The sequence below is a fragment of the Sus scrofa genome, chromosome 7 (assembly GCF_054392235.1).
Source record: "Sus scrofa isolate SSC_HxYL_T2T_F1_AM1 chromosome 7, Sscrofa_HxYL_maternal_Yorkshire_Landrace_v2.0, whole genome shotgun sequence".
In the NCBI taxonomy this organism is placed as follows: Eukaryota; Metazoa; Chordata; class Mammalia; order Artiodactyla; family Suidae; genus Sus; species Sus scrofa.
The window spans coordinates 63,725,852-63,751,602 of record NC_139389.1 but is presented as its reverse complement, the minus strand read 5'-3'; the positions used below and the strand labels follow the sequence as shown (position 1 = coordinate 63,751,602).

The following is a 25,751-nucleotide window of genomic DNA, read 5'->3' as shown; positions in this document are numbered from 1 at the left end:
ATTTTTTGGTTTTGTTCTTTTAGGGCTGCCCCCATGGCATATGGAAGCTACCAGACCAGGAGTCAAATAGGAGTTGCAGCTGCTGGCAGCAACAGGGGATTCAAGCCATGTCTGCAACCTACACCACAGCTCACTGCAACACTGGATCCCTGACCCACTGAGCGAGGCCAGGTATTAAATCCGAATCCTCATAGATACTAGTTGGATTCATTTCTGCTGCGCCACAACAGAAACTCCCATATTTTTCTTTTATACTTTTAGAAAGAACATGTAGAAAAGTATTTGAGAGCAAGTGGGCATAGATACAGCAATCCTGCAGATTTGAACTTTCATAAAAGGAAGATTTGGTAAAGTATTGATTGAGAAGTCTAAGCAAAATACATCAACATTTTAAAATGTTCCAGATGACTCTAAAGTGTAGCCACGGTTAAGAACCAGTGGCTTAAGTCATGCAACTAACATGTAGGAGTTCCTGTTGTGGCGCAGTGGTTAATGAATCTGACTAGGAACCATGAGGTAGCGGGTTCGATCCCTGGCCTTGCTCAGTGGGTTGGGGATCCGGTGGGTTGAGCTGTGGTGTAGGCTGCAGACACGGCTTGGATCCCGCATTGCTGTGGATTTGGCATAGGCCAGTGGCTATGGCTCCAATTCAACCCCTAGCCTGGGAACCTCCATATGCCAAGGGAGCGGCCCTAGAAAAGGCAAAAAGACAAAAACAAACAAACAAACAAAAAAAACCCCCCAAAAACTAACATGCAGCTCAGAGGAAAACAGAGCTTTCATTTGAAGAGAAGTAAATGTAATTACCCACACCTGGTCTGTTTCCTTGATTTCTGCCATAATTACCATGTCTACCTTCCAAGACCTAAAACTGTGTCTACCCTCTCACGCATCTTATCATTTTTGAAATATGCCAAGTGTAATATACACTGCCAAGACACATGAGCCAGACCCACCAACAAGCAACCAACCACTGCATTTACAATACCCAGACTCGCTTACGTCCAATTCCTTGGGGCCTCTGGACTTTAGGAATGCTTTAATGTTTGAGATCATGTTCCGAGCACATGAATACAACGTGATTTCTCCTGTAGCCATAGTCTTCTGGTAATTTTCATGTATGTAAGATAGTAGCTCCTCCTCAGTTTTAAAACCTGTGGGAAAAAAGTCAACTTGATCATCAGACCCAGCAAAAGTCATTGTATTGTTTAAGCCAGTGTTATCAATTGGGAAGTTTTGCTGCCCAGGGGACATCTGGCTATATCTGGATGGCTGTGACTGGTGGGGAGGCAGAGGGTGCTACTGGAATCTAATGAGTGGAGGCCAGGGATGCTTCTAAACATCCTATAGTTTATAGAATTAATCTGGTCCAAAATGTTAAAAATACCAAGCCTGAAAATTTTCAGAAATAGTGATTAATTTTAAGGGTTTTCAAATCAAGTGTACATGTTATAAATTTAAGGGTAACCAGTAAAGGGAAACAAACCATATGACCTTCAAACCTAGTGGAAAGGAAAAAGATGCATAAAAAACACTTGATTAGGAGTTCTCCTATGGTGCAGTAGGTTAAGGATCTGGTGTTGTCACTGCAGTGGCTTAGGTTGCTGCTGTGGCAGGGGTTCGTTCATTCCCTGCCCTGGGAACTTCCATATGCCACAGGAATGGCAAAAAACAAAAAACAAAAAACACTCTTGATTAATGACATAGCCTGCTAGAAAGGAAAAAAAAATAGAAAGCACAAAATAAGCCACTTAAATACACCCTAGCTTATCAGTAATCCTAATTTTAAATATTTATTTTACAAATACACTTGCTGGTTAAAAGGTAGAAATTATCAGAATTTTTTAAAGAATTATGCTGTTTAGGAGTTCCTGTCGTGGCGCAGTGGTTAATGAATCCGACTAGGAACCATGAGGTTTCGGGTTTGATCCCCGACCTTGCTCAGTGGGTTGGGGATCCAGCGTTGCTGTGGCTCTGGCGTAGACCAGTGGCTACAGCTCCAATTAGATACCTAGCCTGGAAACCTCCATGTGCCTTGGGAGCAGCCTAAGAAGAGGCAAAAAGACAAAAAAAAAAAAAAAAAAAAAGAATTATGCTGTTTATAAAAGATATACCCAGGAGTTCCCAATGTGGCTCAGTAGTAACGAACCTGACTAGTACCATGAGGATGCAGGTTCCCTGGCCTCGCTTAGTGGATTAAGGATCCAGCATCACCCTGACCTGTGGTATAGGTTACAGACACAGCTTGAATTCGACCCCTAGGCCTGGGAACTTTCACATGCCGCAGGTTCTGCCCTTAAAAAAAAAAAGAAAAAAAGATATACCCGAAACACATGACAAAGAAATAAAGGAGTAGGTAAAAATACTGAGGCAAGCGCTGACCAAAAGATAGGTAGTATAGCTACATTATTAATACACTTCATGGCATAAAGTTATTAGAAATAAATAAAGGGAGTAATTACAAAAGACATAGTCACATGGAAGATATAATGATTTTGTATGGACCTAAAAAGAAAGCCTCAAAATGTATGATGCAAAAAATGCAGAACTGCAAGGAAACTTGGACAAATCTACATGGTGAAAGACTGTAACATGATGATCTCAGTTATAGTTAAAAGAGATAGAAAAAAATTAATGAGAAGGTTGAATATCCAAATATTAATAACATGGATATGTATAGAATCAAATACCCTAAAATGAGAGAATATATACTATTTTCAAATACACATAGAGTATTAACAAAACTTGACATTATTAGACCACTAAGTTTCATCAAGTATTAAAGATTCAGTATCATAAAACACACTGTCTGCACACAGTCTTAAAACATCAAAAGCTAATTACAAAAATAAAACACTTCCTTATATTATTGATGTCAGAATATTCAGAACTAAGTCTCAGTGAACACAGAACATAGAGCAAACACATAATGCAGTTAAATTTATATAAAAGGAAAATTTATAGACAAATTATCTTTTTAAAGAAAAATTGGAGTTCCTCTTGTGGCACAGCAGAAATGAATCTGACTAGGAACCATGAGGTTGCGGGTTCAATCCCTTGTCTTGCTCAGTGGGTTAAGGATCTGGCGTTGCCGTGAGCTATGGTGTAAGCTGGTGGCTACAGCTCCAACTAGACCCCTAGCCTGGGAACCTCCATATGCTGAGAGTGAAGCCCTAGAAATGACAAAAAAAAAAAAAAAGAGAGAGAGAGAGAGAGAGAAATTCAAAATATTATTAAGAGGTAAGGCCAAGTTCATTTTTTCCATAATGATATCCAGTTGTTCCAGCACCATTTGTTGAAAAAACTATCCTTGTTCTATTGAACTGTTTGGGCACTGTTTCCAAACATCAATTTATTTCTGTTGTGCAAGTCTATTTCTGGCAAAGTTCTAGTCCAGAAACTCTGTTACCCCACACTGCCTTGCATTGCTGTTCATTCTGCTCTCCCTTGAATGAATCATCCCCTTTCCTGAATACCTTACTAGCTCAGAGACAGTCTGTTCAAACCGATTCTCATCTATGATTTGGCATTCCACAAGAGGTACATGTTTAAAGATGCAGAAAACTTTCATTCCAGAATTTTCAAAAGAACTCAAAGGTGTTATCAGGCAGTCATTGCCCAAAGTTCACAAGTTATTATCACAGTCACCACAGGACGAGAACTGTCAGTGTGACCGAAGAGAGTACCACGAGGAAACATACTATCATTCAATCCATTTTTAAAGTGGGGGAGGAAAACAAAAGGTATTGGACTAAATTCTTTTGCCCAACTTTGAAAGACCTCAGTAATCTAACCCTAGATTATTCATGAATCTTTCTCCCCTCTCTCCTTATTCACAAATGTATAAATCTTCTTTAACCACTTGTGCTATGGCCAAGCCACAGCTCTTTTTTGTGATTTTGCTTATGCTAATCATTCATCTAGCACACACTTTTTGCCATCTATACTGCTCGAAATCTAACCTGGGCTCCAGTGGCTCCTTAGAAGCCTTCTTAGCCTGTTCTTGCCCAAGACTAACTTTCCTTTTCTCAATTCCTAGTATGTCTTTACTTCCAAAATGACTAAGTATTTTCTGTTGTAGACTCTTGGCTCTCTTATAAATTTATCAGTTCATTGTGTGTATGTATGTATTTATGTGTGTGTGTGTATATATATATATGTTCGTTATTATTCTTTGTAGCTGGATCAGATATCTTTTTTTTTTTTTTAGTGCTGCACCCACAGCACATGGAGGTTCCCAGGCTAGGGGTCAAATCAAAGCCATAGCCGCTGGCCTACAGCACGGGATCTGAGCTGCATCTGTAACCTAAACCAGAGCTCATGGCAACACCAGATCCTTAACCCACTGCGCGAGGCCAGGGATCACACATGCATCCTCATGGATGCTAGCCAGGTTCGTTAACCACTGAATCACAATGGGAACTCCTGGATCAGAATTCTAAGGAGAGTAAATTAAATTATTTACTTACTCCCCATAACACACCTGTGGACATGTAGCAGATACTCAACAAATGTTCAGTAAGTGAGGGCTGTCATTAAAACTTTAAAATATGAAAGTAAACGTGAATTTAGATAACGGAGTGCAATGGAATTGAGGAATACCTTTAGGTTTAGAACTTCTTAGTGTTCTTCCTCTGTTTTCAAATTTATCTGTTGTTCTTCCACTGGCTATCTTTTGGATTCCCTTCTCCCCAGCTGTGTCCGGACTGCCATCTGGATGTAATTTCTGAGCCTTTACATTCAGTCTTGCAACGTTCAGCATCTTTAAGGAACGGCACATGGTATTCATCTTCTGTCTCACTGGAGTACGAGGGACACCTCCTACCAAAACGACAACATGGGGAAAAATAAATAAATAAATTTTACTTCTGTGGAATCAAGAACTACTTTTTTTTTTTTTCTTTTTTTTAATGGCCGCACCTGCAGCATATGGAAGTTCCCAGGCTAGGGGTTGAATTGGAGCTTCAGCTACTGGCCTACACCACAGCCACAGTAACGCAGAATCCAAGCCACATTTGCAACCTACACCCCAGCTCACCACAACACTGGATCCTTAACTCACTGAGGGAGGCCAGGGATCGAACCCACATCCTCATGGATACTAGTTGTGTTTGTAATCTGCGAAGCCACAACAGAAACTCCAAAAGAGCTCTTCTTTTTTTTTTTTTTTTTTTTTTTGTCTTTTGTCTTTTTGTCTTTTGTTGTTGTTGTTGCTATTTCAGAGCTCTTCTTTTGACTTAAGTTTAGCAACTAAATATCTCAATGTGATTAGATGATTTTTACATCTAATGACAAACAGACTCATGCTGGTGTTACCGATTAGTTACAGAGTTGTGATGAATCTCTTTCGAAAGGCAAGTTATCAGTCTACATCTAGAGCTACCTTTCCCCACCCTTTGATACAGTAACTTGTTCCTGGAAACTAATACTAAGGAAATCACTCAAAGTCTAAGTTATACACATGATGTATATTATAATATTTATAATGGCAAAAACTGAAAATAATCTATATGTTCAACAACATAAGAAATTTGCAGAGTTCCCGTTGTGGCTTAGCAGGTTAAGAACACAACTAGTATCCATGAGGATGCGAGTTTAATCCCTGGCCGCATTCAGTGGGTTAAGGATCCGGCGTTGACGTGAGCTGTGGTATAGGTCAGACTCGGCTCAGATTCCACGTTGCTGTGGCTGTGGCATAGGCCGATGGGCATAGGCCGGTGGCTGTGGCTCTGCTTCAACCCCTAACCTGGGAATTTCTGTATGCCACAAGTGTGGCCCTAACAAAAAGGAAAAAATAAAAAAGAAAAGAAAGAAATCTGAAAATTTTGTTAAGCAATGAGATAGAATCGTAACCAAAAATATCAAGGTAGCAGATAAACAAAATGGCATACAAAATTATTTAAATTTCTGTTATAACTAAAAATGGAAATAGTTTATTCATTTAGAAGACAGGATTGTGAGTGATTTTAAATCACTATTGAACTAGTGTAATTATCTTTTTTATATTTTTAAAAATATTTTTCTTTTCCTTTTTTGGTATCCCTATGGTATATGGAATTCTTGAGCCAAGGATCAGATCCAAGCCACAGTTTCTTTTTTTTCTTTTTTGCTTTTTAGGGCCTTACCCACAGCAAATGGAAGTTCCAAACTAGGGGTCGAATTGAAGCTACAGCTGCCAGCCTATGCCACAGCCACAGCAAATGCAGGATCTGAGCCATGCCTGCAACCTACATCACAGCTCACAGCAACGCTGGATCCTTAACCCACTGATCAAGGCCAGCATTGAACCCGTGTCCTCATGGATCCTAGTCAGGTTCATTAACAACTGAGCCACAAAGGGAACTCTCCCCCACCTTTTTTTTTTTTTTTTTTTTTTTGTAATTATTTTCAAATTTGAAATATAAGAACTTGACCTTCTTTACTCAGTTACCCCTTCAACTTCATTTTAGGGAATATCAATCTTTTAAAACATATAGTGCCAAAAAAGACTTAAGAAACAGCCTTTCTATGTGCTTACTTTTCTTTCTGCTGTCTTCCTGATTGTATCCAGTGGATTCCTCACGAGACTTTCCCTGGTAGAACTCAGAGAGGCAACGTGTCAATTCACTTTCAGTTTTGGAAGACTCTTCCTTATTAGACGAGGCAGCCTGTAGTAACCTGTGAATCAGTCAAGATATCTAGTATAAAGAAGAAATTCAGATTTGCCAAAATGAAAACAAACAAAACAACAAAACTCATTATCCTTTTAAAAGCTAATAAAAGGATGTCCCCAGAAGATGCCTTCAAAGTACTTTTTCTCAGGAGGGAATATGTCTCTCTTCTCAGTTATGATTTTTACAAATTCAGTGGCAAATTCTACCCATTCTCAAAACCATTAATGTATTAATACACACAGTACTGACTTTTATTAATAAGAGTCTTCATGTCCTAGAGTACATGTTTAATTATGGCAGCTAGTTTACTCCTGGGCTTTCACCGTAGGTTTTTACCCTATATCCAGACATTAAAGCAGAAGATGATGTGAAGCACCTGAATGACTTCTGAATAATGATTTCATACTCTATCAACTAATTTGGGATTGATGAAAAGGGAAGAAGTAGGGCGGGGAGATGATTAAGTCATTAAATGCTTTTCCTCCTAGAGCTACAAATCAGTCACTGAGGAAGTAACTAAAATAGCACAACTTTCAAAATGTATTATTGCTATTTCATTATCTTCCATTATTTGATAGCATCTGACTTAGGAGAAAGTTATGGTCCCATTAGTTGAATCCATTCATACAACCAGCAGGTCTGAAGCACACTAATTCTCCCTAAGGGTGCCACTATTTCCTTTAACAGTAAGGACAGTTTATTTTTCCCTATTAATTTGCCAAATCAGCATCAGATTTTTTTTTTAATGAAATGAAGCATCATAAACACAGAGAAAGCTTTACCCAATCTCCTCCTATCCCTTCCAGAAGTATTCCCAGATTTATTTACAGAGACATACATAGGTAACAAAACCAACATAAATTGCTATTTCATGTTGTATAATTTTCGTAAAATTTACACCACCATACTTTGGTAATCTTGTTTGCACGCAGCACATTTTTCACATGCATATAAATAGCTCTAGTTTATTCCATTTTATTAATCTATGTATAATATTCTGTTGTATAGTTAATCCATCATTATATAGTTGTATCCATTATATTTAAACACTATATAAGCTTATCCATTTTTCCTGTTGAGGGTCTGCTAGTTCTTTTTACTTTTTACTATTATGGGAAATGAACATTCTAGTATAGCTCTCCTTGTGTTCATGCAAAAATTTCTTCAATGCAGACACCTGGAAGTAGAATTGCTAAGGGTCAAGTATGTGAGGTTTCTGCTTTACTAGGAATATTATCCTCTAAGACGGCTGTAGCAATTTATACTTCTATCATCTAAAGTGTTCTTGGGAGTTCCCGTCGTGGCTCAGTGGTTAACAAACCCAACTAGCATCCATGAGGACACAGGTTGAATCCCTGGCCTCACTCAGTGGGTTAAGGATCTGGCATTGCATGTGAGCTCTGGTGTAGGTCACAGACGTGGCTCAGATCCTGTGTTGCTGTGGCTGTGGTGTAGGCCAGCGGCCACAGCTCCGATTAGACCCCTAGCCTGGGAACCTCCATAAGCTGCTGAATCGGCCCTAAGAAGACAAAAAGACAAAAATAAAAGTAAAAAAAATAAGGTGTTCTCATCTTCCCACATTCTATTGTTAGATTTACTAATTTCTGACAAACTAATAGGTACAAAAGAGAATCATGTAGGTTTTTCATTGTTGTGGTTTTTGTTTCTATTTGCCTCAGTCAAGTGTCTAAGTTACCACTCTGCTGAATCTTGTCATATGAATTGCTTGTTCACATTTTTCACATGATTTTCTATTGGATTACTTGTCTTTTTCTTTTTTAGGAGCTCTGTTCTAATTTGGATACTAGTCCTTGGCTGATTTTATGGATTTAAGCTACTCAAGTCTGCGACTAGTCTTGTTCATCATAGACATTTTAAAATTCATTATAAAATTCATTATAGTCATACATTTTCCTTCACAGTTTTTAATTTTTTAGGTCTCATTTGAGAAATTCATCCTTAGGCTAATCTCCTCCTGTGTTTCTTCTTATACATTTTAAAATTTTTACTTTTCACATTTGTTTTTTTAGTTTATTTGGAATTTATCATTATATATGCTGTGAAGTGGAAATCTAATTTGTCTTTTTTCTTCTGAATAGCCAATTGCACACATTTATTGAAGAGTCTATTTTTCCTGCTATTCTACTCCACTTGTCTATTTGTTGATCCTGCACTGTAACTACACTGCATTGTTTACCAGAGCTTTATGGTAAATGTTGCCATCTCATAAGGGAGGTCCACCTGGCTTTGTTCTTAAGTCTTTTAAAGCTGTATCATGTCCATGAATCAGAAGCATTATTATTAGGATGTCCATCTTCCCAAATTGAACTGCAGACTTGATATACTCTCAATCAAAAATCCTAGCAGGTTGTATGTGTGAACTTACATGAAAATGCAAAGAATCTAAAATAGCTAAAGCAATTCTGGGGAAAAAAAAGTTAGGAGGACTACCTGATTTCACTACTCATGATAATGTAATATTAACATAATTTCTAGACTAGACTCTTTTCTAGAAATAGATCTGAACATTGATTTTGACAAAGGTGTCACAGTGATTCAATGAGAAAAAGTTTGTCTTAAATAGTGTTGGAACATCTGGGTATCTCTAAGGAAAAAATAAACCTTAACATCACTTAATATTTTGAAATTGTCATGTTTCACATTTCCAATATTATTTATTTAATGATGCCTCAAGATAATCTATAGCAAGATTGAGATATTTTTATATTTGGCTTCTCAAAGAATCTTTTCTTTCTATTGGTTTCTATTCATTTTTTTCTCATATTTTTATTACCTTTTTAAAATTTTCAGATTTATTATCATGTTATTTCTTCTATTGAACTCAGATAATTGGTTTTTAATTTTTCTTCTTTAAAAGATATTTTAAGTCTAAGTTTTCCTATAAGTATAAATTTAGCTGCATTTTAAAGTTTGCTGGTTTTCATTTTTATTGAGATTTTAATGTTAAATATTTTCCAACATCTATAACATAAAAGAGTATTTTATCTTTGTAATTAACTTTCCAATTTTTTTTTTTTTTTCTGTCTTTTTAGGGCTGCACCAGTGGCATATGGAGGTTCCCAGGCTAGGGGTTAAATCGGAAATGCAGCTGCTGACCTACACCACAGTCACAGCAAAGCAGGATCCGAGCTGCATTTGTGACCTACACCACAACTAACGGGCAACACCAGATCCTTAACCCACTGAGTAAGGCCAGGGATCGAACCAGAGTCCTCATGGATACTAGTCAGCTTCATTACTGCTGACCCACGATGGGAACTCCCAAAATTTTTAATTCTGGTAAAATACACAATATAAATTTGTCATCTTAATCACTTAGGTATATAGTTTGATGGTATTAAGCATATTCATAATATGCTACTATCATCTCCATCCATCTCCATAATTCTTTTTTTTTGTCTTTTCTATGGCCACACCCACAGCATATGGAGATTCCCAGGCTAGGGGTCTAATAGGAGCTGTAGCTGCTGGCCTACGCCAGAACAACAGCAACGTGGGATCCGAGCCACATCTGTGACCTACACCACAGCTCTCGGCAACGCTGGATCCTTAACCCACTGAGCAAGGCCAGGGATTGAACCCGCAACCTCATGGTCCCTAGTTGGATTCGTTAACCACTGAGCCATGACGGGAACTCCAAGAATTCTTTTCATCTTGTAAAACTGAAACTCTATATCCTTAAACAATATTTTCCATTTGTAATTAGTTTTTAATATTATTGGACAATAGTCAGAAAATGTGGTCTGCTAAAAACAATAACAAATCCACATGCAGATAACTGAGAGCTGATTTCAATAACCAATACCCAGAGAAATAAATGTTTTACCAAAATGATTCCATCAAATTTGAACTGGCACCGCTTAAGTTAGAGCAAGGAAACCACTTCTCCACAATAGTCGAACTCCAGGGAGTGGTGCGGCCAAGCTCCTGCTGGGCCCATTCTGGAACAGGTGGAGCTGTGGGAAGAAAGAAGCAGAGAAAAATCGAAGAGGAAAAGAGGCATTAGAACCAAAGCCGAGAATTCCAAGTACTTGCTTCTCCCTTAGACTGACTGTGTTCCTCCAGAGGACAGACAAAGCGACATCACTAACAACTTTCCTTCAACTGCACCATCAAACCCATCAGGCCTATACTGTCTATGAAAAATGCTACTCCAAAAATGTGCAAACATGGGCTTCCTCAAAGTTCTGCAAACACACTAGACACAAGCCCTGGCACCATCTGTTGCCTCTACAAGGTTCTCTATCATTTCCTTCAAAGTCTTTGCTCAGACATTACTTTTTCAACAAGGCCTGTTGAAACCTGCAACCCTCCCACTCCTTAACGCTCCCCACTCCCTTTTCTCTGCTTTGTCATTACACACTTAACTCTCAAATATACTATATATAATTCCCTTAGTTTATGGTCTTGCCTCCCCTGACTAGAAAAAGTTCTTTGTTTTCATGAAGCTTGTCTATAGTATTCCCTGAAGTACTCCTAACACCTGGAACAGAGCCTTACACACAGTAGGCACTCAATAAATCTACTGAGTAAATGTGCATGGAAGAAATAAGGTTTGTATCATATCGGTATCCACGCAACAAAGTGGAAGGTAGACAGAATGCTAACAGTTTTACAAGCAGTCTTTATCAAACACATTAAAAACCAGGCTTCCTCCGACACCTTTATTTCAAACTCGTTTCACAGAGCCTTTGGCCTCCTCAGAAGTGTTTCAGGATTACTATAAATAATGATTTCAACTGCCAGAAATATTATAGTCTAGTTTTACCTGTTTTATAACAGATACTGGGTTCTACTAAAAGTATATTGAAAAAAGTATTATGATGCTAGAAAAGATGGTAAACCACCGACTAGAGTATGGTAGTTATTGGTTCAGAAGCTTACCAGAGGTAGCAGGATCTTCAAGTGAATGGTGAATCTGATTCAACACACCATCCATAACTTCGGAAAGAAGGGAAGCTGAATCCTGGGGTCTCTCTGCCAGCACTGTTTGGACAAAGTGTCTTTGAAATTCAGTCTCCTTGGCGTGGAACACAGTGAGAACTGTTGCACTGGCAGAGAAGGGTGAAATAACTCCAGTGATGGGAGGCCAGCCTTCGCCAGGGTCTACACTGGCAACCTACAAAGGAAGTTCTAATTAGTTGAGAATATTGGCGACATGTCTAAAAAAGCAAATAGTTTAGTGAAAGACTACATAGTTTCGTCCAATGATTAATATAAAAGAGAAAACTGGAAAAGATAGTCTTGATAGGTATTAGTGCTAGAAGTGAACTTAATGATCCTATAATCCTAATCCATCAATTTACAAATAAGAAGAGCCCTGAGGTTACCAGGAATATTTACTAAGCACTAGTTATGTACTTATTACATAACTCAGTGAATCCTCATAACCACTTGAAGGAAAAACAGATTATTCCCATCTTACAGAGGAGGAACTGAGGTTGAGAAATAAGCAACCTGTTATTAAGAGACAGAAGTATATGAATCTGAAACCCATGCTTTCAACCAGGAAGTAGTTCCACCACTTAAGGGATTTATTCAGAGCACAGGGTGGGCAGCAGAGCTAAGACTTAATCCAGGTCACCTGATTCCCTGACCCCAGTGCTCTTTCTGTCGGAACACACAACTCTTAGAACATCTAGGGAGCTCCTGATGTGGCACAGCAGAAATGAATCCAACTAGTATCCATGAGGATTTGGGTTTGATCCCTGGCCTCGCTCAGTGGGTCAGGGATCTGGTGAGCCGTGGTATAGGTCCCAGACGTGGCTTTGGTGTAGGCCGGCAGCTGTAGCTCCAATTGGACTACTAGCCTGGAAACCTCCATACACTGCAGGTGTAGCTCTTAAAAAAAAACAAAAAAACAAAAAAAAACCCACCAGATGACTACCCAGTTTTTTGGTGGAATGTTTCACAATGGAGTCTAGAAGATAGAGACCTTCTGAGTTTACAAAGGCAAAAGATCAAGTGAGGAATGGAATTTACTGGTAGTTTAAAAATTACCATCACCTTTAAATCAAATCTAGGTATGTATTCCTTTTCAGAAGACATTTTTAATTTTGTATCACTATTGGACACTATTATATCTAATTTAGGGGTTTAAAAAATAAAATGTTTGTATGATGTAAAAGTGATAAACACATAATAGAATATTTAAAAATAATGAGAAACTACGCATCACTTCACTAATATAATCATTCCATTGGGCCCACTGCCTTTTTGCTTTGTAACTATAATTTAGCTTAACTAGATTCAAAGTACACAAATTTTATAAATTGTTTTCTTCGCTAATGAGCATTGTTATGACGCCATAACATTTGCAAAAACATCATGTTTCACTGAGACTCTATTATATAGGGCAATCCTTGACATTTCATAAAAGTTCTTATTTCACTTTACTAGTGTGTTATCAGACCAGAATAACTTACCACATGGTGGATACCTACCAGATGTAACTCTTCAGCAGCCAGCCTGTTTACCAGCTGCTGAAATAACATCCTTTGAGTTGATCTGTTCCCCTCCAGACTTTGTAGCATCCAGCTATCAGTGCTCAAAGGACCACTTGTTGGGAGGGACCACTTGGTCACCGTGCCTTTTAGGAAAATTCGGACTGGTTTCTGAAAATGTCTCTGATACATGGCCAAGGGCTCTAGCATAACTGTCCATGTTTCCTGAGTCTCTTTGCCTGTTAGAAATAAAGAATGTTGAAATTCCAGTATAAGAAATAGTTCCTAGGAGTTCCTGTCGTGGCTCAGTGGTTAACAAATCCGACTAGGAACCATGAGGTTTCAGGTTCGATCCCTGGCCTCGATCAGTGGGTTAAGGATCTGGAGTTGCTATGAGCTGTGGTGTAGGTTGCAGACGTGGCTCGGATCCTGCGTCACTGTGGCTCTGGCATAGGCTGGTGGCCACAGCTCCAATTAGACCCCTAGCCCGGGAACCTCCATATGCCGAGAGTATGGCCCTAGAAAAGACAAAAAAAAAAAAAAAGAAAGAAAAAGAAAAAAGAAATAGTTCCTACAAAGAGATTTAATAGTAAGTATAAGAAAAAAATTAGATTGATAGTTGAGGTACTAATACTGTCACTTAGTTCAACTTCAACTCTCGTTCTACTGCCAACAGGCTACCATAGTAAGTTCGTTTAGTTCTATAGGAAAAGCTATATATGACTGGAGTTATAAGGGTAGGCCTTGATGTTAGAATTTCTCAGTTGCTGTGATTTAGAAATAATTATTCAAGCAACATACATGCACGCGCACACACACATAAAACCCACTGCTTCTTAATCCATAAAATACAGTGCATCTTATTTTTTGAGGTTAAATTCTAAAGACCATGTAAGACAAAACTGCCTAAATAAAACTACTCTTACAGTTTCCTTAAACTGTCCATAATGTATAATACTTTTATGTTTGTAAAGTATTATTTGTGTGACTATATAGTGATTCAGAAATTAGATTCACCAGATAGCAAATCATATGATAAAGCAAATTTATGAAAATTCCAACATGCTGGCTCTTCCTGATAACAAGCACCATTTTCAGCTTCAACTGACTAATTTGTTATTTCTTCCCTGAGCCAATCATTGATTTACTACAGTCTCAACTTATCAATCTCTTCTATGAGGCAGTGAAACTTTACCACTGATTTGTTTGGGCACCTATACAATATTATCCTTCCCTGCAAAAAGATTAGGAAACTCTTTCAAATCATTCACTCCTTTTTACCTGGGCTTGCAATTGTATCAGACTTCAGTCCCTTCTGTGGTAACTTCAGTTTTTCTTATCTTTTAATTACAAGCATTAATGGAGTGCCTAAGCTGCTGGAGATTCTAAAGACAACCATGGGCCTACCTTGAAGAAATGAATGAAACTGAGACCAACACTGCCCCGGCCCCATACCATTTGCTTACCTTCAACAGGGAGAAATAATGTTCCTTCCATCCGTGGAAATGAGGCTTCATACTCATGAGAGTTATAGAGCAAGCAGTTTAAAGTGGAATCAGTTGGTAGAGTTGAAATCCAGGAAGAGAGGCGAGGTTCCCTAAACAGCTTGCTTTCGCTCCCCAGCGGCATTCCCCCAGTCTTAGTAAAATCCTGGCTGAAAGTTTCAAATGGCAAGACCGTTCCTCCTACATGGCGGAGCAGTTCACATACTGTCCAATACCCAACATGGTCTGGGGATTCCCACAACTAAAATAAAAATTACAAAGAATCACAGGTTGTGATAAATTAGGCGTTCCCAAAGCTGAGGGAAATCAGGAGAAAGTAAAGTTAATACATACATCAAGGGATCAAAGTACACAATGTTTTTGTTGAATCAAATACAAATAATGGCCAGCATCCCATTACTTTAGAGCCTTTGAAGAGCTGCTATACAATTTAATGCCTTCAAAAATGCATCTATTTAGTGAAAACAGCACTTCAATTCTATTTTCTGTCAAGGAACAGAAGTGATGCAAATCCCTAGGGATAAATCATAAAATGTTAGAAGGAATACAAAACCACCACACATTAAAAATAATTGTGTCGGAGTTCCCGTCATGGTGCAGTGGAAACGAATCTGACTAGGAACCATGAAGTTTCAGGTTCGATCCCTGGCCTCACTCAGTGGGTTAAGGATCCGGCATTGCTGTGAGCTGTGGTGTAGGTCGCAGATGCAGCTTGGATCTGGCGTTGCTGTGGCTGTGGTGTAGGCTGGCAGCTATAGCTCTGATTCGACCTCTAGCCTGGGAACCTCCATATGCTGCTGGTATGGCCCTATAAGGACAAAAGACACAAAAAATAAATAAAAAATAAAAATAATTGTGTCCTCCACAACACAACACAGGCCAGGTGTCATGGGAGCGAGGCAGGAGCACCTCCCTTAGAGGGTGATCATCAATGACTCACCCACCCCACCCACACCCACAGGTCTGTGTGGAGACCTTCACTGTTTTCACTAAAGCCTGGACTCCTACCGTATTACCTACAGAGTCTGTGCTCTGTCTCTAATCTTTCCTCCTTTGTTTTAAGAAGTATTCTTCTCAACCACAAACCTGTGCTTCTGCTGTAAAAATTCTCAAGAGCTTCCCACTGCTCTACAGCATGACCACAATAAAGCCCTTTACAACCCAGCCCTAAACAACCTTTCCCAACACAGCATCGTTCCCTCAGCCACCTCTACCTTCCAGGCGCACTGAACTGTTTGCTGTTTCTTGAACATGCACATTTCATAATGCTTCCCTGTTTTTGCTGGTTCTGTTTGCTGCATCTTCCCCTTCCATCTTCACCAACTGGATGCTTATACTTCATCATCTAGCTCAAACCTGCTGTCTCTGTAAAAGCCACTCCTCACTCCTTCACACACTGCTGACTCTTCATCCAACCTTCTTTCAACAAAATTTTATTGAGCAACCTTTATGTGCCATGGAGATAGGCTGGGACCTGACACCCTTTACGGCAGTGCTTGCACCTGGACAAGTGTTTCCTCAAGCAACAGAACACAAAGAAACTATAAGGGACTGAACATAACTGCACACAGTAGGGGCAATTATGAACAATAAGATACAAAAAGGCCACAAGCCAACTGCCACTTCTGAGGTGCTAAGAGCAAAGGCAGGGAACGGTACACAGCACCACCAAAGGATCAGATCACTGAAGCTACGCCTCCAGTCCAACCCACTAAACTGCTCCTACCCTTACCCCATTTAAGGAACCAGCTCACCCCATCTCAGGGAGTGAGGAAGGACACCTGTTTCTTATTCTTGCTCCCTCAGCCCAGGTCCCAGTAAAGCCTTGCCTGAGTTTCTCATCTGCCCTCATCACTTTCTACTGATTCTAATCAGTAGAAAGGACCCAGGTCAGTAACACCATGAACTAGCAAGACAGTCTCTGTCTTCTATGATCTTAAAGGGTGGGGTGAATAAAACAGCAAGAACGTGAAATATTTAACTCATAATCAAAACATACTGTGACAATATTCAGATACTATGGAAACACGAAAGAACACCTACCCTAGAATACATTTTCATGCTGGCTTGCCTACTCCACATGCAAGTTAACTATACACCATAAATTGCTATGCGAATGTGAAAAATCAGAACTAGGAGTTTCTGCTGTTGAACAGTGGGTTAAGAATCTGACTAGTAGCCACAAGGATGCAGGTTTGATCCCTGGCCTCACTCAGATCCAGCGTTGCCGTGAGCTGTGGTGTAGGTCGCAGACGGGGCTTGGATCTGGTGTTGCCGTGGCTGTGGTGTAGACCGGCAGCTACAACTAGCCTGGGAATTTCTACACGCCACACATGCAGTCCTAAAAACAAAAAAGAAAAGAATCCCACTGCAGATGAAGTTCGATCCCCAGCCTGGAACAGTGGGTTAAAAGGATCTGGCATTGCCACAGCTGCAGCTCAGATTCAATCCCTGGCCCCGGAGCTTCCATATGCCGCAGGTGTGGCCATAAAATAAAAATTTTAAAAATATGTATCAGAACTAGAAGGATCTTCTAGGTCATCTCCAAACTTTCCATTATATAAAGCTCAAAGAGGGCATAAGGGTGCCCAAGTTCATAGTAAGGTAATGCTAGTCCAGTCCAACAATCCAGGACTCTCTTGGATAGTGCTTTTAAAATGAAGATTGTGGCGTTCCCATCGTGGCTAAGTGGTTAACCAACCTGGCTAGCATCCACGAGGACACAGGTTCTATCCCTGACCTTGCTCAGTGGGTTAAGGATCTCGTGCTGCCATGAGCTGTGGTAAGGTCACAGAGGTGGCTCGGATCTGGCGTTGCTGTGGCTGTGGTGTAGGCCAGCAGCTACAACTCTGATTTGAACCCTAGCCTGGGAACCAGTGCGGCCCTAAAAAACAAGTAACTAAATAAATAAAAAATAAAATGAGGATTGTGACATTGATGGACCTGGATGGACCCTTTGACAAATCAATTGAGTGGTTTAAGATCTGTGTTAAAGAAAAAAAATAGGAAAGAAAATATCTGAGCATAACAGAAAATATCTGTTTTACAGTACATTGTTTGTAATGAAGACAAACAATGTACTGTAAAACTTGCTTCAGTTATGCCCTGTTTGCTTCAGTTTGGAAAATGCTGTGCTAGATTAATCAATTAGTATTTGACGTGACCATCCATGTGTCCACACCTGCACTCACTGCTATGGGGAGAATGATAAGCTACTTCAAGCATCAGAGATCCCAATAAGAATTTTCTGCCAAAGGGAAACAAAAAACTCACTGAAATTATTTCAGCCAGAGGACCAGCCAGGAAAAAAAAAAAAAAAATTGCTTAGCAAATGAAAAGTAAAACTTTAAGAGGAGCTGAAAAGGACATTAGTTTTGGTTAAAAATATATGCACACTGGAGTTTTCTTGTGGTGCTGAAGGTAATGATACGGCATTGTCACTGCAGCAGCTCGGGTCACTGTGGAGGCACGGGTTCCATCCCTGGCCCAGAGAACTTCCACATGTCTCAGGCATGGCCAAAAAATAAAAAATTAAAAAAAATATATGCACATGATTAAAAAAACCCACAACAAATATATTGGCTACATTTTTCATTTTTATGCATATTATAGGATAAGTGACAAGTCTTAGTAATAGTTTCAAATTTAGGGATTTATAAATGTCCACAAGACTACAAGATCCAGGACAGCAGAGGCCAGATCTGCCTGGTTCAAGGGTAGAGCACCTGGTACCCAGCATACCTCTAAGTTTATTCAACAACAGGTATGTGTTGAGAAATCAGAGGCATGAAATTTAAAAGGTGGAAGGGGTTCCCTATGCTCTTTCTATTCTTTATCTTTGCAAGAGTTCTATGTGCTTGCCCCCCTCCCCTGTCTGTTTCTCCCAGTTCTATGTTCTAGACTAAGAGCTTCATTAGGCAGACCCTGAAATTTCTCTTTTCCTCTCTCTACCCTCATAGTGAGAGGTCCCCAAGGACAGAGCCAAGTCTTCCTTTCACCTCCACAGTACGGCTAGGCAGAGGCTTTTGAACTGGAAAAGATGGATATCCACCAAAAAAAAAAAAATTCCAAAAAAGCTTCAGATTGTCAGAGGGGTTTGTTGTTATGGGAAACAACAAAACAGATATAAGATGCCTCAGAGGAGACCCATTTCCTCAGATGATGAAATGTGAGAACTAAAAGAAACTTTAAAAAGACTCTGTCAACTTACTTATTTTAATGCCATTCTGAAAAGAGAAAAACAATCTTCAAGCCCTATCTGCTAGGACTTATTTCTAGCATATATATATATATATATATATATTTTTTTTTTTGCTTTTTAGGGCCACACCTGCAGCATATGGAAGTTCCCAGGCTAGGGTTCTAATCAGAGCTGCAGCTGCCGGCCTACACCACAGCAACACCAGATCTGAGCATGTCTGCAACCTACACTACAGTTCATGGCAACACCAGATCCCTAAGCCACTAATCGAGGCCAAGGATCAAACTCGAGTTCTCATGGATAGATACTAGTCAGATTCGTTACCACTGAGCCACAATAGTAACACCTCTAGCCAGTATTTGATATGATACAATTCCAGAATAAATTCCTTGACATGATTTAATATCAGTTATCCTAAATTAAGCACTTAAATGTTGTGTATTGTGCCCAGCACCGGACTTGCTGCCTTAACAAAGTTTTAGGATTCCATTTTCTCCATCAAAGTTTACCATCCCTTAAATACTTGTCTTTTCCTTTTCTTTGACAAGACACTGCTGCCTAATTTTTCATTTGCTAGCCCTTCTTAGGCTTTTTATGTAAAATTTGGAAATTTTAACACACTATACCACATCATTTGTTTTATGTACCTGCTTATTTGTAACTTGATAATTTAACCCACTCCTAGATGCAAGTGTATCTTTCACCTGGTTAAGCCACTCTCCCAACAATTACAACGAAATCCGAATTTATTACCTTGCCCTACAGAGAGGCCTCTGACTTCCTCTCCTATTGTGCTCGTCCCTGCTTACTAGGTTTCAGCATTCCGTTTTTTTGTTTTGCTTTTCAGGGCCGCACCCTCAGCGTATGGAGGTTCCCAGGCTAGGGGTCTAATTGGAGCTGTAGCTGCCGGTCTACACCACAGTCACAGCAACACCAGATCCAAGCCGCATCTGCAACCTACACCACAGCTTGCAGAAATGCCATATCCTTAACCCACTGAGGGGCTAGGGATCGAACCCGCCGCCTCATGGTTACTAGACGGATGTTTCCACTGCGCCACAGTGGGAACTCCAGCACTCTGTTTTGTTTCCAAAACAAACGGGGCTCATTTCCAGCTCAAATCTTTACACAAAAAAGACGCTCTTCTCTTTGCCTCGAATGTTCTTTCCCAACCTTCCATGTTCCTCCTCCTTCACCATTCAATTCTCTGCTCCAAAAGCCCTTCCCAGACTACCACCCTAGGTACAACTGCTTTCCCTTCTAACTCCTCTGCCCCTCCCCAGGCTCCTTACCCAGCTTTATTTTCTTCAAAGCATTATTTGACATCCTATCCTCACCTGTTTAATATGTTAATCATACTATTTAACAAATCTTCCCCCAGAAGGTAAACTCCACCTAGTTCACCACAACCTCAGCAGCTCAAACTACATAGGAGGTACTCAAAGCAGTGGCTCCTCAGGTGAGCGATGACAAAGGGAAGCGACAGGAAGAAAATAGTGAAGGTAAAAATATATCCCAATCACAGCATTTAACTGGAGCAGGGGCTCCACTGCCTCTACAAAAACCCAAATTGGCCATATAGTAAGTGTGTAAGAATCTGTTCGTTTTGGTCAACAAATATTTACTCAACACCTATAACGACCAATACACATCTGCAAGAGATAGAGAGATGTGTGTGCCTGCCTCTGAGGTTATTCTTGGAGGAAATGGAAAACCAGAGATTGCGCAATTGGAACATGTAACGGAGAAAGGGTAAGTGCCACAAAAGTGTATAGAAATTCAGAAGTTGAGACTGAGTAGCTGTCATGTGGGCAAGGCCTTAAGAATGAGTGTGGGAGAGTTCCCTTTGTGGCTCAGAGGGTTAAGAACCTGACTAGTATCCATAACGATGCCGGTTTGATTCCTGGCCTCACTCAGTGGGTTAAGGATCCCGTGGTGCCGTGGGCTGTGGTGTAGGTTGGAGATGCTGCTCAGATCCGGCGTAAGCCAGCAGCTGCAGCTCCGATTGGACCCCTAGCCTGGGAACTTCCACAGGCTCCAAGTTCGGCCCTAAAAATTTAAGAATGAGTGTGGGAGTTCCCGCTGTGGGGCCAGAGGATTGGTGGTGTCTTGGGGGCACTGGGATGCAAGTTCGATCTTTGGCCCGGCAACGTGGATTAAGGATCCTGCATTTCCGCAGCTGCGGCTTAGGCTGGAATCTGATCCCTCACCTGGAAACTCCATAAGCCGCGAGGCGGCCAAAAAAAAAAAAAAAAAAAAAAGACTGTGATTTAAACTGGCACGAAAGCTTGAGCGCTGGCATTTCAGGCGACTGATAAGACAAACAAGGTGTTCGAGACCTGCTGGCCAACTAGACCACGCTTCAACAGGCTGGAATACACGTCGTGTGTAGGAGAAATTAAGCCTGGGAAGGCAGGTAGGGCCGAAATTGTGAAGGACCACAAACGCTTCAATCCAGTAGGTACAGAGGACCTTCCCACCTCGCTGTGATGCCTGTCCCTGTTTGTCTGTGTCCCCGGGACTTGCCTTCTGGAGGGACACCTGTGGGTCTCCTCCCGGGTCTACAGGCTGCCAAGTTCGGGTTCCCCAGAACCAGCGCGTCACCCTTCCACCTTACCTTAGACCACTCGGTGGTATCCACCCAGTACAAGGTGATTTTCCGGGCGATCATGACCTCCTGGACTCTCCTGGGCAGCAACTTATCCATCACCTGCTTCGGAGAGGGCGGCAGGCGCTGGGCCTGGGCCTCGCACCCGGCCACGAACTGCAGCAGCTCCCTCTGCGAGTGCGGACAGGGGCCCAGGAGGAAGACTGCGTTCACAAAGCTCCCGAGCGCCGACGCCGCCTCCTTAGCCTCGCCCTCCACGTCCAGCAGTCTTCGCCTGCTGCTGCGCAGGATCGGCTTCGTGGGCGACGTGATCTCGGGCCGGTCCCACTGATAGTCTAGCAGCGTCTCCATCAGGGCGCTGTGTGTGTGGGTGGCGCGCGGAGCTGGGCCTGGCAGGTGGGCGCCGCGGGCGCCATCCCCGAGCCTGGCCTCCAGCTCCTCCTCGAAGTCCTCCCACGAGCGGACGCCCAGCTCGCGGAAGTCCGACACGCGAGAAGGCCGGCTCCGCGCCCCCTGAGAGTCAAAGAACCTGAAGGCCCAGCGGACCCTGGCCAGGCCGAACCGGCAACTCAGGTAGGTGAGGAGGCGCAGGGCGGCCCGCCGCACCGGGCTTTCCCCAGCGGCGCCGCCCGCGGTGTCCAGCAGCAGCATGACGTTGTGACAGCAGGCCATGTCGGCCGCGCGGCCGCCTCAGGCTTACCTCCGGGACTCTTGCTTCAGGGAACCAGCGCCATTCTCTGCTGCTCGCAGGTCCCCAGTCGAAAGGCTCCCGCGCTCTCCAAGGGCTGCTACCATTGGTGGAGCTACCTCCAAAGGTCAACTTCTATTGGTCGCTCGCCTTACGTAAGTTACGTGAGCTACTTCCATCCTTGGCGCAGATTGGAGGAGCGTTGGTGAAGAACGCTGCTTAATTGGTGGAGGGTGAGACTGTGGGCGGGACGCTGTGTTCCGGGAGAAATGTAACGTTCATTGGCCTGGGCCTCCGTTTTAAAATTTAAAGAGGTGGTGCTTGCGGCCTGTACCTTTAAGTTTCCCTTTTGTGAGGGCCGACGGCGTCCGTGCAATGGTGCTGAGAAATGTTTACTAAGACCTTAAAAAAAAAAAAAAAAAAAAAAAAAGGCTTGAATTGAACTGCTTAAAGCCACTCTAAAGTTTCCATCTTGTGGAATCCAATGGTGAAGACTTAACATTTTCTGTAATTTCAGAAATAATTATTAAACGTTTACTCCCTTTGCCTCAGGAGCTTTTAGGCATTTCTCTGAACAAAGTAATCGGAGAGCAGGATAAAAGTTTAACTTGAGAAAAATAAAAAACAACTTGGGAATGATTAAATGATGTATGGTACCCCTCCCAAGAGGAACATCACGTAGGTTTTTAAAGTAATGTTTTTATACGTAATGTTAGGTGGAAAAAGACTGCAAACACAGCACAATGCAGTGAGATCCCCAAATATACTGTGTGTGTGCTTATTTTTTATTATTTTTTCTTTTTTTTCAGTGGCCGAACCTGTGGCATATGGAAGTTCCCCAGTCAGGGGTGGAGCCACAGCCACCATAGTTACATTGTGAGCCGCAAGGGAAGTCCTGTATATGTTTTTTTATTTTTGCTTTTCATGGCCTCATATGGAAGTTCCCAGGCTACGTGTCCAGTCAGAGCTACAGCCGCTGGCCTACGCCACAGCAACGCCAGATCCAAGCCGCCTCTGTTGTTGCGGAAACTGCAAAAACTGGCAGTGGAAGGAGACAAACAGCACTTGGAGATATGGAAAAGCAAGGTTTTATTCAGCACTGGTGTGGGCTCAGAGGAGTCACCTCCAGAGTCTGAGCACCAGGTCTTTGTTCTCAGTAACTTTTATACACTACAAGGTCTTGATTTTCCCATGTAAGCATCCCGGACCTCCCCCATCCCCAAGCAGACAGTGTTCCTCCCTAAGAAACTGAGCAAGCAAGGTTACAGAAGCAGAACTGATAAGCAATGCTGGGTACCTGATTAGCAGGGCTGCTGGCTTGGACAGAGAGCACACAGTTGTTACATTATTACAAGAAGGGTGGCATAGTGATGAGCACAGCTGGAAAGGCTTGCAGCTGCCTTCTTAGCCAAGCGGGGGGGGGGGGGGGGGGGGGGGGGGGGGGGGGGAAGAAGGTTTGTTCTTTAGTAAAAACTCCATTTCACTGTGACCAGCACCACGGCTCACAGCAATCTCGGGTCCTTAGTGAGTGAGGCCAGGAATCGAACCTGCATCCTCATAGATGCTAGTCGGATTGGTTTCCGCAGCGCCACAATGGGAACTCCCTACAGTTCTACATTTCTATTTAACTTTTACATTCAGGTGGAATATCCTTAATGAAAAGGACCTTTTTGTTGAAAGTAGAGCAGAATTTAAACTCTAGCTAAGACTGGCCTGTGTCTAAATTTCCTTCCAATCCTGCAATTCTCTGAGCCAAATATTTCTAGGAAGACCACCACTGATACTTTGTGGATTGTCCTTGAATAAAAAACACTGATGTTTCCGGATCCACCTATCCACACCCACGGTCATTTTAGAGCAACAAACATTTGTTAGTCTTAAGATTTCAGGTGCTAGCTAAAAAAACGACTACACCTGTTGTGGTGTTCATTCATTCAAAAAGCAGTCATTATCAGGGAACAAAATGTCCTTTCCCTGGGAAGTTTACATTCTAGTAGGGGGAGCCAATCAATAAAAATAAGTAAAAGATGTAATATGTTAGATGGTGATAAGAGCTTTGGAGAAGAATTAAGTTGAAAAAGGGATAAGGAATAGGTAAGAAGCATATGCGGTTCCAAATAGGACAATCAGGGAAGCCACACTGAGGTGACATTTCAATAAAGACTCAAAGTTCCCATCATGGCTCAGTGGTTAACGAATCTGACTAGGAATCATGAGGTTGCAGGTTCAATCCCTGGCATTGCTCAGTGGGTTAAGGATCCGGCGTTGCCGTGAGCTGTGCTGTAGGTTGCAGACGCAGGTCGGATCCCGAGTTTCTGCGACTGTGGTGTAGGCCGGTGGCTACAGCTCTGATTAGACCCCTAGCCTGGGAACCTCCATATGCCGCAGGAGTGGCCCTAGAAAAGGCAAAAAGACAAAATAATAATAATAAAGACTTAAGAGATTGGCCATGTAAGAAGAGAGTTCCCATGGTGGCTCATTGGTAACAAATTCTACTAGTATCCATGAGGATGCAGGTTTGCTCCCTGGCCTCTTTCAGTGGGTTAAGGATCCAGCATTACCATCAGCTCAGATTCAGCCCCTAGCTGGAGAACGTCCATATTCTGCAGGTGTAGTCCTAAAAAAAAAAAAAAAGGCAAAAAAAAAGAAGAGAGTTCCAGGAAAAGGGAACATTGAATGCAAAAGGCCTGAGATAGGATTTTGCTCCCTATTCCCCACGCTAACTTCTAAATAGTTATTAATAAAACTCAAGCTTTTACAAACAGAGGAAACTGAAACTCTGAGCAATTTGAAGAATCTTTTCTGTGATTTTATGCACAGCAGGACCACAGATGGAATCAAATTGAGGTCCAAAAAGCAGGTTCCCAGGGCACAATGCTTTTGACCTAGATCATAAAACTGCTTCATAAGGAGAGACTAAGAATACTTTTAAGAATAAAGTTAATTGGTCAGGTCTTCATTTAAAATAAAGACAGAGATCTGATTAATTTACATTTTTTCTCCCCAGTCAACAATCCCCCCCAAGCTTGTTTGTTTGTTTAATAATTGTTTCTCTTTTTCTCCCTGTTTTCTACCCTTTTATTCAGTTAATGAAAAGTTATTGGAATTCTCACCGTGACTCAGTGGCTTAAGAAACCCTCTAGTATCCATGAGGATGTAGCTTCGATCCCTGGTCTAGCTCGCTAGTTTACGGATCTTGTGTTGCTGTGAGCTCTGTCGTAGGTCACAGATGCAGCTCAGATTCCTCGTTGCTGTGGTGTAGGTCAGCAGCTACAACTCCAATTTGACCCCTAGCCTGGGAACTTCCATATTCTGCAGGTACGGCTCTAAAAAGAAAAAAAAGTTAATGCCTATCTGCATACTGTTAGTGATGGTGACGGACAGATGTAAAGGAAGAATAAGCTAAACATTTTCTCTAGGGGGAATTAGAAGCAGCAGGACACAGAATACTTTAGAGACAGTTAAATGCTAAACCAAATGTTTAGTATTGCCAAAAGAAGAAACCAAACCATCCAAAAATAAGCCACCACAGTGAGTTACCAGAAATGCCACCACCACCCCCCCACACACACACACCGGACTGGGCAGGTGAGAGTGTGAGAAAAGCATTTTATCATTGGTGGAAATTTTGG

The 25,751-nt window shown here is 41.5% G+C and overlaps 1 protein-coding gene across 1 annotated transcript in view; it reads right to left on the bottom strand.

Annotated features, from left to right (window-relative positions):
• The window catches only part of TICRR (TOPBP1 interacting checkpoint and replication regulator), a 57,139-nt gene extending 34,939 nt beyond the window's left edge, over positions 1–22,200 (bottom strand). Inside the window, exons 1-8 of the mRNA XM_021098959.2 lie at positions 21,441–22,200; positions 14,584–14,863; positions 13,118–13,356; positions 11,559–11,793; positions 10,501–10,630; positions 6,518–6,657; positions 4,603–4,821; positions 1,003–1,154 (exon numbers count right to left, since the gene is read on the bottom strand). Of these exons, the coding sequence (XP_020954618.2) occupies positions 1,003–1,154; positions 4,603–4,821; positions 6,518–6,657; positions 10,501–10,630; positions 11,559–11,793; positions 13,118–13,356; positions 14,584–14,863; positions 21,441–22,103 (2,058 nt within the window). The 5' untranslated portion in view covers positions 22,104–22,200. The remainder of the gene's footprint in view (positions 1–1,002; positions 1,155–4,602; positions 4,822–6,517; positions 6,658–10,500; positions 10,631–11,558; positions 11,794–13,117; positions 13,357–14,583; positions 14,864–21,440) is intronic.
• Positions 22,201–25,751: the final 3,551 nt, after the last annotated feature.